Consider the following 15,155-nt stretch of genomic DNA (forward strand, 5'->3'; position numbering starts at 1 on the left):
GAATGAGATGGGTGGTGGATGGTGAGAGTGGGAATGAGAGTGAGTGATGAGTGGCTGAGAGGGCGTGGTGGAGGGTGAGAAGGTGGATGAGGGTGGGTGAATGTGAAAGGATAAATGTGAAAGGGTAAATGTGAAAGTGTGAATGAGAGTGGGTGAATAAGAAGGGGGTGAATGAGAGGTGTGGTGGAGGGTGACAGTGGGAATGAAAGTGGGTGAATGAGAGTGGGTGGATGATAGTGGTGGGTTTTGTTGGTGCATTTTCGCATGTTGCGGGAAAATTATTATGGCGATTATAATTTATTATTTGCAAAAGCTTTTGGCGAGATAAATCAAACGATTTGATTTCAATTTGCATCCATCTTGTTTACAACTATAAGTCACCGTACGCCCTTCAACAACGAGAAAAACCCATACTAGTACATAGTTAGCTATGAAAGGGCTCGAAATTACAAGAGAAAAAAATTCAAACGAGAAAAAAAATGGTATAATTTATGCATAAAATATTGAACAAAAAACAAAACAAATATGTAACACAGCACTGCACAAACGACAAACACTGAATAAATATAGGCTCCTGACTTGGGAACGCAGACACATATTGTGGTGGGGTTAAACTAGAAAACATTTTAAAGATATTTCTGAATAGCTTTTTTCTTGAGTTTATATCACTTGAATTTTTAAGTGTTTTTTGTTTTAACAGAGTCTTATAGCTATTGATCATGTTCATGTCGTTGGATTGTTGTCTAAATGACGTATATCACTGTCTCTTATTATTCATACAAAAAGGTTTTAGAAGATTATTAAAATAAAACTTGTCTTTGGAAATTGTTCAGATATGTTATAAAACAAAATACCATTGGCTAGTAATAAGACAGATTCATGTAATGTCATACGGGAGTTTACAATACATTTTATGGCAAAGGTAATACGATACCGAATGATATATCTCCCGATGTCTAAAATATTTTGCACAATTGCACTTTTAAATCGAGTGTAATGATCCTGTATGGGGGTTCGAGAGGCAAAACATTAACAGCTAATAAAATTACGTCCTTTAATGGCACTTGCAAAATGAAAAAGAGACAGTACATGTGGTTACGATTACATACATGTATATATCAAAATCATATACGGACTGAACAGTATTTCCGGAAACGCGGATTCAACCCCCTATATATATTACATCCCCCCGACAAAAGAAAAATGTAAATTTTGCTCAGGGTTGAATTCGCTTTACAATATATATGCACCAACTCATATACCATCTCAAAACACAGCATGAAAAATTACAATTATCTGACGTTGCGAAATCTCAACTTTTGAAAGTTAGTAGTTATATATTTTTACAGATCCGAAATTGTTTCGTGATACATGTATCATTGAGTAATAAATTCAACAGAGCCCCTAACTCTTACAATGTTGTGAAAATGTCCTATAATGATCCCATTTCATAAGTTGCAAGTTTCAAAAAAATATATCAACAATCTCTCACAGAATCATGGTGCACCAAACCCATTTACGCACACACACTCTCATAAGACATATAAAATTGCTAACAGATAAAACATATCAGAAAGATACAATTCACGGGGTTTATTTATGAAATTATCTCGATATCACTAACATAGACCCTAGATAATACACTCCTCATAAAAGTTCCAAATACAGATTTCCGTCTTTATACCATGCAAAAAAAAAAAAAAAAAAAAAACACAACAAAAAAAACATTCTCTCTACATTTCCCTTAATGTGTTTGCTAATGAAACTGTATATCACTATCGTGTTTCCTTAAAAATCCACTAAATACAAAATGAACCATATTCATACGATCTCATCAACATATTTCAAAAATAGTAAAGATCGATGTTCAATATAAACATACAAAAATCGGCATTTCTCATAGAAAATAATTATTGAATTACAAATCTGAAAACGCAGTACCAACTTTCTGCTATTATGTTACAAAATTAAATAAATCAAATATTAATGACTAGATAATTCAAACTTGATACTCATGTGAATGAAATTGAAATAAAAATCTACATGTATAAAAATGTATTTAGCATAATGTCATGTATACGCAATATCAACAATCGTTCATTATTTTCCTCAGAATAATAGAAAAAATCAAGCAAATTAAACATATATAATACGAATTGTTCAAGTATTTCAAAAAGATAAGTAATATCAACATATGCAAAAAAAATCTTAAGCAGTTAATAATCAGTTTCCATGTACATGTATATTATATATGCAAACAAACTAATGTCCGTATATTTAAAAAAAAAAGTTCTTATTGAATAACATTGAAATAGGGCTCCGCTCTGTACTGAATTTCATCTGACATCATAGTAACGATTTGTCATGAGATAAATCCCACGGACAAAAACATGAAAAGTTCGCCAGAAAAAGTCGTTGTACCATCATCAAAGGGCATTGTCATGAGATAAATCTCACGGACAATAAGTTCAAGAAAAACATCGCTGTACACAGATTAATAAATTGTCACAAGTATAATTACAAGATTGTACATGTACGTTATGTTGTCTACTAGGAGAGCGACTACGCCTTCTGGCACTTATCGGTGGTCGCCCGAGGGAACGTGCCCAGTGTCCCCCGGGTTCGGACAGTTTCCCTGTTGTCTTGAAAAACGTAAACAGTGTGATGCTGAATGCCCATACTGACTACAGAGCTGACATTGTGAGCTTGGGTTCGCCTGACCTTCACCATCCCACATACAATCGCGCTTAAAATGTTGTGGCCCTTTACAAGCGTGACAATAAAAGGGTGGACGATCTTCGGACCGCCTGTTCAAATTGTAATCCCGCTGTTCTTTAGGGTAATCAGACTGACGGAAATTTTGATAATTTTGCCTGCGATTTTAAGATTGCTGTCTGGGCTGTTCTGATTGAGCTGAAAGTTTTTGTATTGCACTTGTCAAATCTTGAATTTGAGATTTCAGTTCATGTACGACTGACGGGTTTTGTTCGGCAACAGCTTTGGGTGTATTTTGTTGTTTGATGGCAGAAACAGATATCTCATCATGTAACCTGTACCCGTATGCTTCGCCCATTTTGGCAGATGATAGTGCACCATTACTGTCTTTGTGGTTACCGGCCCTTACAAAGAAAGCTAACTTTTCGGGAAGACCCTTGATGAATTTGGTGAGAATTTCATGATCAGCTTTGTGTAATAATTGAGCTTTTTCTACAAGCTGGCAGTAAAAATCTTCGAGTGCTTGACCCGGTGACAACTTTAAATATGTGTTCAAAAACCTCATTTTCTAGCATGATTGTTGGACTTTGCCAATCGAGATTTACATATTTTCTCTTAAGCAGTTCAATAAGTTTTTCCCAGGAGCTTTTGTCATTGAATGTTAACGAGTTAAACCACGTGAGGGCCGGGCCCGTTAACTGGAGGTGAAAAGCTGCTATTCGCCTTTGGTATTCATAAGGCATGATATTATGTAGTGTAGCGAAAGAGTCAAATTCGCGCAAGAAAACAAGTCCATTTTCATGGGGATATCCCCCGAATTTCCTACACGGAGCTAATTTTTCCATGACAGCTGTATGCACTATTCTAGGTATACTTGTATGTTCTAATCTAGGCGTACTTGTAGTGTAACATGCACTTGTGTTATAAGTCAAATTATTTTGATGCAATCTGTTAACCAAACTTATTTGTGGTGTTAAAATTGGCATAGAACGATCTAATATGTTGGTTTGAGAGGGCCTAGTCGGGGCTAATAAATGTAAACTTTGATCTAATTCTTGGTTTTGAGAAGGCCTAGTCGGTGCCAATAAATATGAACTTAAAAGTGAATCGTCGGTAAATTCGTCGTCCGTTTCAACTAATGAGTGTAAACTTAAAGTAGACTCACCATCGCTCATATCATTTAAATTGCTATATTTCGGCGCCGACATCAACGAAGAAAAAAACCAACACTGTAATGAGATAAATCTCACGTACAGATCAAAAATTAAATGTGCATGTTAAATAATACGCCTGTAATGAGATAAATCTCACGTACAGAAAACTGCGATTCATAAGGCAACTTGAAGAAAATCATTATAAAAATTTGACCACCCACGTGGTTTTCTCACTTCAGTGAAAATTATGGGAAAAACAATGGGTCCTACACCATGTAATGATCCTGAATGGGGGTGCGAGAGGCAAAACATTAACAGCTAATAAAATTACGTCCTTTAATGGCACTTGCAAAATGAAAAAGAGACAGTACATGTGGTTACGATTACATACATGTATATATCAAAATCATATACGGACTGAACAGTATTTCCGGAAACGCGGATTCAACCCCCTATATATATTACACGAGTTGCAAAAAAATACAAAATAAAAAATGGGTTGACCATTTTTGTTTTCTTGTAACTTTCATAGAAAAGCGCCAATATTGGGGACATGTATATAGGACAACGTTCACTTTAAAGGCCATATATGTAGGGCCCTTAAGTTCAGCTTTATCGTAAAATTTTATATCGCCAGAATTTGTTTCATATATATGGATCTTTTTTGAAAGATTTCCTTTTTTGGTAAAAAGTAATCTGTTCATAAGAATCAAAATCATCACATTTTTTATATATTTTATCAAAATACGATGGTTTTGTGAATTTTTCGGACCTATAAGCTCGAGAAAACTATTTTCCGCAACATAGGATCCAAAATGTTCTCACGGTAACCACGAGTTACCAATGATGATACTAAATCCCTGTACTTAAATCTTTCTGTATCTAGGATGGCTTCAAAAGTAAATTATGCTTAAACATGGTTAGAATTATTAAAAAGAAATGACCAAAGCTGACGTTACAACTCAAACAATACATACCCAATGGGTCAAAACTTAGAATTTGATGCGACTATCACACAAGTGAGAGGTTTAGCTAGCTATAAAACAAGGTTCAATCCACCATTTTCTACATTAGAAAATGCCTGTACCAAGTCAGGAATATGACAGTTGTTATCCGTTCGTTTGATGTGTTTGGACTTCTGATTTTGCTTTTTGATTTGGACTTTCCTTTTTGAATTTTGCTCGGAGTTCAGTATTTATGTGGTTTTACTTTTTAGGACCAATTGTAACCCTTCGTGAAACGGTATGCCACAACGGTCAACCAATTAGTAATGTCCGTCAAATATACAAAGGGACGATCTCAACTTCACCATTTTGGAACTCTTGGTTTAATAGCTTCCTATCAATAAAATCGTGATAGAAAACCCAAGCCCGGGAATATCATATCAGTTGGGAGATATATATTCCGCATACAGGCGCTATTGGGATGGTGATACATTTATAGAAACGGAAAAGGTCACAGTTGGGATGCTGAAATTATCTCTTTTGTCTTAATGTTTTGTTTTCAACTTTTTGTTAATTTCGAGATGTAAGTCAAGATAGGAGGCAGACTTAACTGTGTTTTTGTATCCTTTATCTTTAGTTCGATTGGATAGATGCGTTCAAAATAGTCATCAAATTTTTAATTATTTTATAGTGAGAAAACATTATCTATATAGCGGAAAGCAAAGTTTAAGGATATTAATAACTTCTTATCTTTCTTCCTGAGAAGTTCCTTTATGAAATCAGCATAAACAGGCATAAAACACTATATGCATGCAGTGCACTTTCATAAGTTATTATTTGGATTCCATGTGTGTACCAATTTTTTGAATTGGTCAAAAGATGTTTCCGTTCGACAATGCCGGGTTGGGCAGCTCATTCCAGATCATTTTTGTCAGTGCAGTATTATATAGCGAAACGATTTAAACCGTACCTAGTAGTTCTGACTTTCGGTAGTACTGCTGTTTGCTGTCATCTTAAATCAAATTAGAACGTTGGTTTTCCCGTTTGAATGGTTTTATCCGTCTTGTAATTTTGGGGCCCTTTCAATGATAGCTTGTTGTTCGGTGTGAAACAAGGCTCCGTGTTGAAGGCCATAGTTAGCTTGGACTTTTTGTCAAGTTGAACTAGATTAAAAGTAACTGTTGCAATAGTGGGTACTCTTCTTATTTTTAAAGAAGGTAATTTTGATTTTTCTAGCAGTTTTTCATATGAACTATCCGTAATAATCTTCAAAGATGAATCTAAGACCTCTCAGGCTTTTTTATTTATTTTTTATTTCAAAAGAATTTTTTTTATGTTTACAGTAGCTTGTTCAATTATCATTATTTATCCATTCGTTTGGGAGTATTTCATTTAATTTTCTTAGTACCATGTGTTTGTAAATAAATATTCTTATATATACATGATATATGTAATCATATTCTCTGATTTTAAGCGAAAGTCAAGTTTTTCAAAAAAAGATTTTCGTCCTTTGTGTTATCAACCGTTTTAAAGTTACTAAATTATTTTAGATGTATTATGGTCATGTGACAACTGATTCGTACAAAATGGCAACCCGACGCCTTGGGAATTTGTGTGCTGATAAAACTGTATTTTTCTTATGTGACATGCAAGAGCGATTTCGTAATGCCATCAAATATTTTCCAGAAATAACAGAAGTAGCATCAAGGCTTGTAAGTGTTTCTAAAAAAAAAAAACCAAGATATACCCAGGATCACTCTGATTCAAACAAAAAATTCTCTAAATCTGACATGATCAAGATGCTTGCTTTCTTGATTGACAACATATATTTCTGTGTCATTTTGGTCTCTAGTGGACAGTTGTCTCATTGGCAATCATACCACATCTTCTTTTATTATATATATATCTTCCGGTATTCAACATGTTCACCATGTTCACATGTCTTTTTATCAATTTAAAACATTTTATATCTTGAAACATAGAACTTAATAATCAGTGCCAAATATGGCCCTTACAAAACTTACTCCCTTAATTGGGTATCATTCAGCTGAAAAAGAACTTACCAATAACAAAATTTAACAAAATATATGACAAAGAAATCAAAGAAGTTTCTACATTAGACATGTTAGACATGTTAGATGCAAATTACGAACTGTATAACAACATGAACTCATTAATTTCATTAACATGCATGCACAAGAAAACCATTACTGCTGATATTATCTGAAGATTAAATCAGTTGTTACGTACAGTACATTCTCCCTTAGTTATGCATCTATTATATATGTTGTAGGCACTTGTAACTTATTTTTTACTATTTATTTCAGGTACAAGCTTCAAAGCTCCTAAATATTCCTTTGATAGTGACTGAACAGGTATAATACACATTTATTTCATATCAGTTGAGAATTAGCTTCTCTTATTGGATAAATAGGGGTCACATGATATTCATTATTCCTCAGTAATAAATTCCATCAGTCATTAACAGAACATAATGGACTGGAAAATGTTAATGGCTTTCTCCATGATAATGACCGATGGGGCGTGTTTTCAGTCTGTTAATGACCGCTGGGGCGTGGTTTCTCTGTTTGGAGATATATTCTTTCAATAAAACTTTTCCCCGTTCTTAATATTACAAATGTATATTTAAGTTGTTGAATTGTTTGCCATATATGTTTTGGTAAATTATATAGAACTTGATTTAGTATTCATATAGTAATACTGAAAAAATTGAACTAAAATGAATAGCAGTGTTACTTAACGATTGTTCTTCACTCTTTGCCATAGAAATCGTACAACTTCTAGAATTGCTTTGGAAATTTTTAATTTTTGAGAATTTTCAAAAACATGGCTCCTCACAGTTTGAAAGCCAGTGACATTGAAGAGCTACTTCTGGTAGTTCCGGGGGAAAGGGGACATAATCTAAAACTTTTGAGGTGGCCCTGTATCCAGCGTGTAAACAAAAACATAGCCTGTCAATGAAATATTTATAATAGTTCTTGAACCTTGGGCTCAGTCATTATCACTATCTTAGTCAATACCACCATCATGACCATGACCACTGTCCTGTGGGCAGTCCATACATGTATATCATGATATAAATGACCAGTTATTCAAGAACTATTATGTAAATATAATATGTTATGTGATAATATTTGAACATAGCAAAAGTTTGATTTAACACTATAATATAAAGAGTACTGGTAATAAAAAAAAAGAACAAGAAAATTAAGACAAAAAATAAAGTTACACAAGTAATGTTGAAAATGAAACGTAATTTTTTCGTACTAAGTTGACAGGTTTTTCTTGTTATTTGGTGGAGCATCTATACACTTTATTTAGAAAATTATTATTGGTCAAAGAAGTTGATTTACAGATTTCCTAGGCATTTCAACTTAAACAGAGTCTATTCACAGCATGTGTGTTTTCAACTCCAATTTAAATATCTTGATTATGAATGACTCCCAGTTTTCCCCCTGGTTATCATAGTTCTCCTTCGATAATCCAGTTTCTTTGAATAACAAAAGTGGGAAAACATTATTTAAATTTAGATTAAAGCTGTTATTTTGAATTTCATCAGCAAAAATCTTAGATCAGTGTTAAAGAGCATTAATCATTGTACGCAGCCTATTGTTTAAGAATCACTTAAATTTGTAAAATTGTAAATATAATGCACATTTCAGTATCCAAAAGGACTAGGAAGCACTGTAACAGAATTAGATATTTCACATGCGGCAGGAACATTTCCAAAAACCAAGTTTAGTATGGTTTTACCAGAGGTAGAGACCCAACTACAGAGCTTATGTTCTAACGATGTTCAACATATTGTACTGTTTGGTATTGAGGTAACTTTTATTAAATCTTTCCATAAGTTACTTTTCATCACATTCTATGAACTTTCTTCATAAAAGAGGGACGAAAGATACCAGAGGGACAGTCAAGCTCATAAATCGAAAATAAACTGAACACCTGGCTAAAAATGAAAAAGACAAACAGACAAACAGTAGAACACATGACACAACATAGAAAACTCTAAAATAAGCAACAAGAACCCCACCAAAAATTAGGGGTGATCTCAGGTGCTCCGGATGGGTAAACAGATCCTGGTTCACATGTGTCACCCATCATGTTGCTTATGTTACCAGTTATTTTTCATTATTAAAAGTGACTGTTTAGTTATTTATTTTCAAAAACTGTTTTGAAGAATTTATACCAAAAAGTATTATTGTGTTGTAGCATGTTAAATTTTAGCAGGCATATAATTTATTTGTCATAGCTAGATCGTGTGTTTATTTTTTTCTCCACTATAATTTCAAAATTCCTTGTCAAAATGAGTAATATTTATAATATAGCTTGATACTATCCTATATATTGTCAGTTATTTACTAAAAATCCAGGAAAAAAAGTACCAGAAAAACAGGGGAGATAATTTGATATTTTCTTTTAATGTTTGAGGATAATGAACACATTTCCTTATTTATTGGGATACTTGACAGATTTTATGTCCCAATTATGGGTCTGTTTTTCTGTTAGTTTGTTTGTTTAATCACCTGTATGTCTGTCTCTCTTCAGGTTAAAGTTTCTGGTCAATTAAGGTAGTTGAAATCCAATCAACTTCAAAATTAGTACACATGTTCACTTAAGCTATACCATGATCTTTCTAATTTTATGCCACAATAGAGTATTGACCCCAATTTCATGGTCCACTGAATATAAGAAATAATAGTGAGAGTGGGGCATCCATGCAATATGGTCACATTCTTGATTTATACTGCTTTTTTTGGTAACTCATTTGATGTTTATATAAATATTGAGAAAACAATTGTATAGATTTTCTATTTTGAACTGACTAGATAGCAAAACTGGTAGCTATGTAAGCATCTTCACTGACTTATGGCCCAGCAAAAATCACATATCATCTTTGAAGAAGTTCACAGTTTTTGATCATACATTTAAAACTTTAAGAATGATTCAAATTTTCATTTTTTCTTTAAAACTTGAATAATTGTGGCAGATTTAGGGGTTGGGGTAATTGATTTATGATCCCCAAAAGTTTTTAAGTAATTTTGTTCACTCAAACTTGGGGTATTATATTCAATTGTCAGGATTATGCCTCACTATATACATGTATATAAATACTCACAATTTTAATCTTTTTGTTTTTCTGAACATTTTTAGACCCATGTATGTGTCCAACAGACAGTGATAGATCTCCTGAACAAAAATTATGAAGTGCATATAGTGGCAGACGCCTGTTCATCAAGATCACAAACAGACAGAGTATTTGCATTAGAGGTAGGTTTTTTCTTTGAAGCCATCTCATGACCCAATCACTATGTTCCAAAGCTTTCCTGTCAATGAGTTTGTGCTTATAGAAATGTACCAATAGAGATTTCGACCCTACATATAGAAAATATGAAAATTAAATTACTTCCTTTAACATGTTTAAGACCTTACTTTATTTGACTATTATTTTAAAATAAATAATAGAAATAAATTGGTAAATGCAAAAATTATAATGAATATTACAGCTACAAAAATATCTATTGATTGAAATCACTATATTATTATCATCATGATCATGAAGAATATTGATATAGATTTCTGACCAAATAATTAATTACATTAGATGTAAGATTCATTATAATAAATTATTCTGATTGGCTAATTGCACATCACGTGTTATTCATTCAGAAATTAGCATCACTTAAAACTTATCATCCATGATAACAATAAAGTGCACAGGTGAATTAAATGATAAAAAAAAATCCTGTTGTCATGATCATAGCTAAAAAATGTAATTATAAGTATTGAATGCTTCTTTTTGTAACTTCATAGGGTTGTAAAAGCGTTGACCTTGCACACATTTTTGTCGAGCCTGCAACTTTTGTTGCAGAAAGCTCAACATAGGGATAGTGATCCGGCAGCGGCGTTGGCGGCGTTGGCTTACTTCTTAATAGGTTTATATTTTAGAAGGTGGAAGACCTGGATGCTTCATTCTTTGTATATAGATGCCTCATGTTAAGAAGTTTCTGTCAGTCAGATGTCCAATGTCCTTGACCTCATTTTCATGGTTCAGTGACCACTTGAAAAAAAAGTTCAGAATTTTTGTAATGTTGAATTCTCCCTTATTATAAGTAATAGGATTTATATATTTGGTATGTGCGTACCTTGCAAGGTCCTCATGCCCGTCAGACAGTTTTCACTTGACCTTGACCTCATTTCATGGATCAGTAAAAAAGGTTAAGTTTTGGTGGTCAAGTCCATATCTCAGATACTATAAGCAATAGGGCTATTATATTTGGTGTATGGAAGGATTGTAAGGTGTACATGTCCAACTGGCAGGTGTCATCTGACCTTGACCTCATTTTTATGGTTCAGTGGTTATAGTTAAGTTTTTGTGTTTTGGTCTGTTTTTCTCATACTTTATGCAATAGATCTACTATATTTGTTGTATAGAATGATTGTAAGATGTACATGTCTAGCAGGCAGATGTCATCTAACCGTGACCTCATTTTCATGGTTCAGTGGTCAAAGTTATGTTTTTGAGTTTTGGTCTTTTTATCTAATATTATATGCCAAAGGTCAACTATATTTGGTGTATGGAAATATATTATGATTTATATGTCAGTCCTGCAGGTTTTATTTGACCATGACCTCAATTTCATGGTCCATTGCACAGTGTTAAGTTTTTGTGTTTTGGTCTATTTTTCTTAAACTATAAGTAATAGGTCAACTATATTTGTTGTATGGATGCATTGTTAGCTGAATATGTCTGTCTAGAATGGTTCATCTGACCTTGACCTCATTTTCATGGTTCATTTGGCTTTGTTTAGCTATCTTGGTTAATGTTAAGTTTATGTGAAAGTTGTTATAAAGCTTTATATTCAGGACTATCAACATAATATCAATGATTATTAAACAAGGCGAGACATTTCAGTGTGTGCACTCTTGTTAGAATGAAGCGCTTCCACACTTCATACAAAATGTACTTCAGTCAAGGCTTTTACACCCCAATGAAGTTACAAAAAGAAGCATTCAATTCTTAATTATTACCTTAAATTTATATAACCTTGAATAGAATTATGAAATCCTGTAAACAGTGTACATGATTTACAAGACAGAATCTTTAAAAATGCCAATATGACTGACATCATCATTGGGCTCATTGAAACTGTGATTTCTTGTCATGATAATGCTTTTTTGGGGGGTACTTTTGAGTTTTACAGCTCTTCAATGTTTGAATTAGGTTTGAAAAATACTTTGGCCTTGACCATCATTGTAGAAACATTAGTTGTCCAAATAAACATCTGGTGCACTGATATGATACCTGTTTGTTTTAGGGTGATAGTTATTGTCTTTAAATGATTAGTTTTCATCAATTTTAGCATAAAGAGATTTATCTATATATGTCAATGATAATGTGACTGAAAAAAATAATCATTTTGCCTGAATTTAGTTTTTTTTAATGCACTCTGGAACCCTTCACATTCTGTTTTACCAAAATAAATGCCATTTTCAGATTATCAGTTTAAGATATGTTTCAGCTAGGTTCTAATAAGTAGGTCACATGTATTATTTTTTTTATAGATTTTACCATAAAAAAAACTTGAAACTTAAAAGTGTCTCACCTTATTTAATATTATTTTTTTACCTTAATATTTAGGGCTATGATTAATACGATAGAAAGTTACACCAGAATGACCTATTAACCCAAAGACCACATATAAAAAAGAAGATGTGGTATGGTGCCATTGAGACAACTCTCCGCAAGAGACTAAAATGACACAGAAATTAACAACTTTATGTCAATGTATGGCCTTCAACAATGAGCAAAGCCCATACCCCATAGTCAGCTGCATCTATAAAAGGCCCCGAAATGACAATGTAAAACAATTCAAATGAGAGACAACTAACAACCTTATTTATATAAAACTAGAGGCTCTAAAGAGCATGTGTCGCTCACCTTGGTATATGTGAATATTAAACATAAGAAGCAGATAGATACATGACAAAATTTTGTTTTGGTGATGGTGATGTGTTTGTACATCTTACTTAACTGAACAGTCTTACTGCTTACAATTATCTCTATCTATTATGAACTTGGCCCAGTAGTTTCAGTGGAAAATGTTAGTAACATTTTTGGTGATGGTGATGTGTTTGTACATCTTACTTAACTGAACAGTCTTACTGCTTACAATTATCTCTATCTATTATGAACTTGGCCCAGTAGTTTCAGTGGAAAATGTTAGTAACAATTTACAAATTTTATGAAAATTGTTAAAAATTGACTATAAAGGAAAATAACTGCTAAAGTGGTCAACTGACCATTTCAGTCATGTTGACTTATTTGTGAATCTTACTTTTCTGAACATTATTGCTTTTTACAGGTTATCTCTAGCTATAACAGTATTCAAGATAATAACCAAAAACAGCAAAATTTCCTTAAAATTACCAATTTAGGGGCAGATAGATCTTGACCTGATAAACAATTTTACTCCAGTCAGATTTGCTCTAAATGCTTTGGTTTTTGATGCCAAAAACCGCATTTTACCCCTATGTTCTATTTTAAGCCAAGGCGGCCATCTTGGTTGGTTGACTGGGTCAGTGGACACATTTTTTAAACTAGATACCCCAATGATAATTGTGGCCAAGTTTTGTAAAATTTGGCCTGGTAGTTTCAGAGGAGAAGATTTTTGTAAAAGTTAACGACGACGGATGCAGGACAACGTTGCTGGACACCTGACGCCAAGTGATGGGAAAAGCTCACTTAGTTGAGCTAAAAAATGAATGAAAAACAAATATGTAACACATTAACAAACGACAACCACTGAATTACAGGCTCCTTTTGAAAAAAAACCTCGGTTATTTCTTCATAAAAGTTGAAACAATTACTCCTCATTCAATATCAAGCCAAAAGTTTTTTTTTAAAAGAGGGATCCATATGCTCGTTTTTAGGTAATGGTTAAATCTAGATAAAAATCACCTATCCTGATATTTCAGTTTGATGTCTCGAAGAATAATATTTTACAGCAGCAATTAAATTGTTGATAAAAAGAACAAATCCTACTATTATAAACAGATATATCATGTTAAGGAGGGATATTTGTCGAGAGAATGTTAAATTTTGAGAGCCAATATGTTTTTAAAACCTTATTCAGATATTTGGGCGATTAGGAACCTCTATAGTCCATCTTGTTTTCATCCTATATATTTTCTGAGCTTCAATTGCATAATTGTATACTTTGTTGTATTTGTGACCTGTTACCTGTTTGTTTATTTCCAGAGATTTCGTCACATGGGTGCTACAGTAACAACCAGCGAGGCTGTACTACTACAGTTAATAGGAGATAAAGATCATCCACAGTTTAAAGCTATCCAGGGTCTTATAATGAAAAGCGCTCCTGATACAGGACTAGTAAAACTTTAACACTAAAACAAGGAACTTTTATATGTAAATAATAATAATTATGTAGAAAAAAGTGTCATTCTGAACATTAATCATGTTTACCTTGTCTGTGAATAAGAACAATGCATCCTTTTGTTTCCATACTATTGTTAGTGATTTTATTACTTTTTTTGTGAAATGCATTTGTATAGTTTACTGCAGAGCAGTTGAACACAAATCAATGTATAAGCAACATATGTGTCACCAGCAGTAATCATCGATTTCAAAAAGTTGCTGGCACAACAAAAAGTGAATTTTTCGACAGCACCACTTTTCACCTGCATATTGTGATGATCAAATTAACACACAAAGAGTGAGATAAAAGGTGTGAAGAGAGTATAATATAGACATCATCAATTCATATTTTGACAAATAACAACTTATAAAGTGTCTTTTTACTCAATTAGTGTAATTCATTTCATGTGATAAATCATTTATAGTATATAGAATTGTTTTGGTAAATATAATTCATACAGTCACATACTTGTAAAATACTTATCTATACAAGCTATGCCATCATAGTTATAGTATGGAACACCATCACTGCCTTATAAGAAGAAACTACTATGACATGATGCAAATGTTGCCTACATGATGTGAATTCTCCCTTATATGATGTGAATTCTTCATTACATGATGTGAACTTCTTTACATGATGTGAATTTTTCTTTACATGATGTGAATTTTTCTTTACATGATGTGAACTCTTCATTACATGATGTGAATTCTTCAGAGTTGAAGGCTGTACTTTGAACTGTAATGGTTTACATTTTATACATAAAAATAAAATTGAGAATGGAAATGGGGAATGTGTCAAAGAGACAACAACCCGACCAAAATAAAAAAACACAACAGCAGAAGGTCACCAACAGGTCTTCAATGTAGCGAGAAATT

General features: G+C 33.0%; 1 protein-coding gene across 1 annotated transcript; it reads left to right on the forward strand.

The window, feature by feature from the left end:
• Positions 1–6,378: 6,378 nt before the first annotated feature.
• LOC134680895 (isochorismatase domain-containing protein 1-like) lies at positions 6,379–14,742 on the forward strand. Its single transcript, XM_063540177.1, has 5 exons — positions 6,379–6,525; positions 7,141–7,188; positions 8,497–8,658; positions 9,992–10,108; positions 14,100–14,742. Exons 1-5 carry the CDS (start codon positions 6,400–6,402, stop codon positions 14,241–14,243), a joined length of 597 nt encoding a protein of 198 aa, XP_063396247.1. The 5' UTR covers positions 6,379–6,399; the 3' UTR covers positions 14,244–14,742.
• Positions 14,743–15,155: the final 413 nt, after the last annotated feature.

This window comes from Mytilus trossulus, chromosome 8 (assembly GCF_036588685.1).
Source record: "Mytilus trossulus isolate FHL-02 chromosome 8, PNRI_Mtr1.1.1.hap1, whole genome shotgun sequence".
NCBI classification, from domain to species: Eukaryota; Metazoa; Mollusca; class Bivalvia; order Mytilida; family Mytilidae; genus Mytilus; species Mytilus trossulus.

What these genes read in the sequence shown, in the direction of transcription:
- LOC134680895 (XM_063540177.1), top strand. Translation starts at nt 6,400, where the DNA reads ATGGCAACCCGACGCCTTGGGAATTTGTGTGCTGATAAAACTGTATTT. An exon ending in CTTTGATAGTGACTGAACAG is followed by an intron (nt 7,189 to 8,496) that starts GTATAATACACA and finishes TGCACATTTCAG; the next exon opens with TATCCAAAAGGACTAGGAAG. An exon ending in ACAGAGTATTTGCATTAGAG is followed by an intron (nt 10,109 to 14,099) that starts GTAGGTTTTTTC and finishes GTTTATTTCCAG; the next exon opens with AGATTTCGTCACATGGGTGC.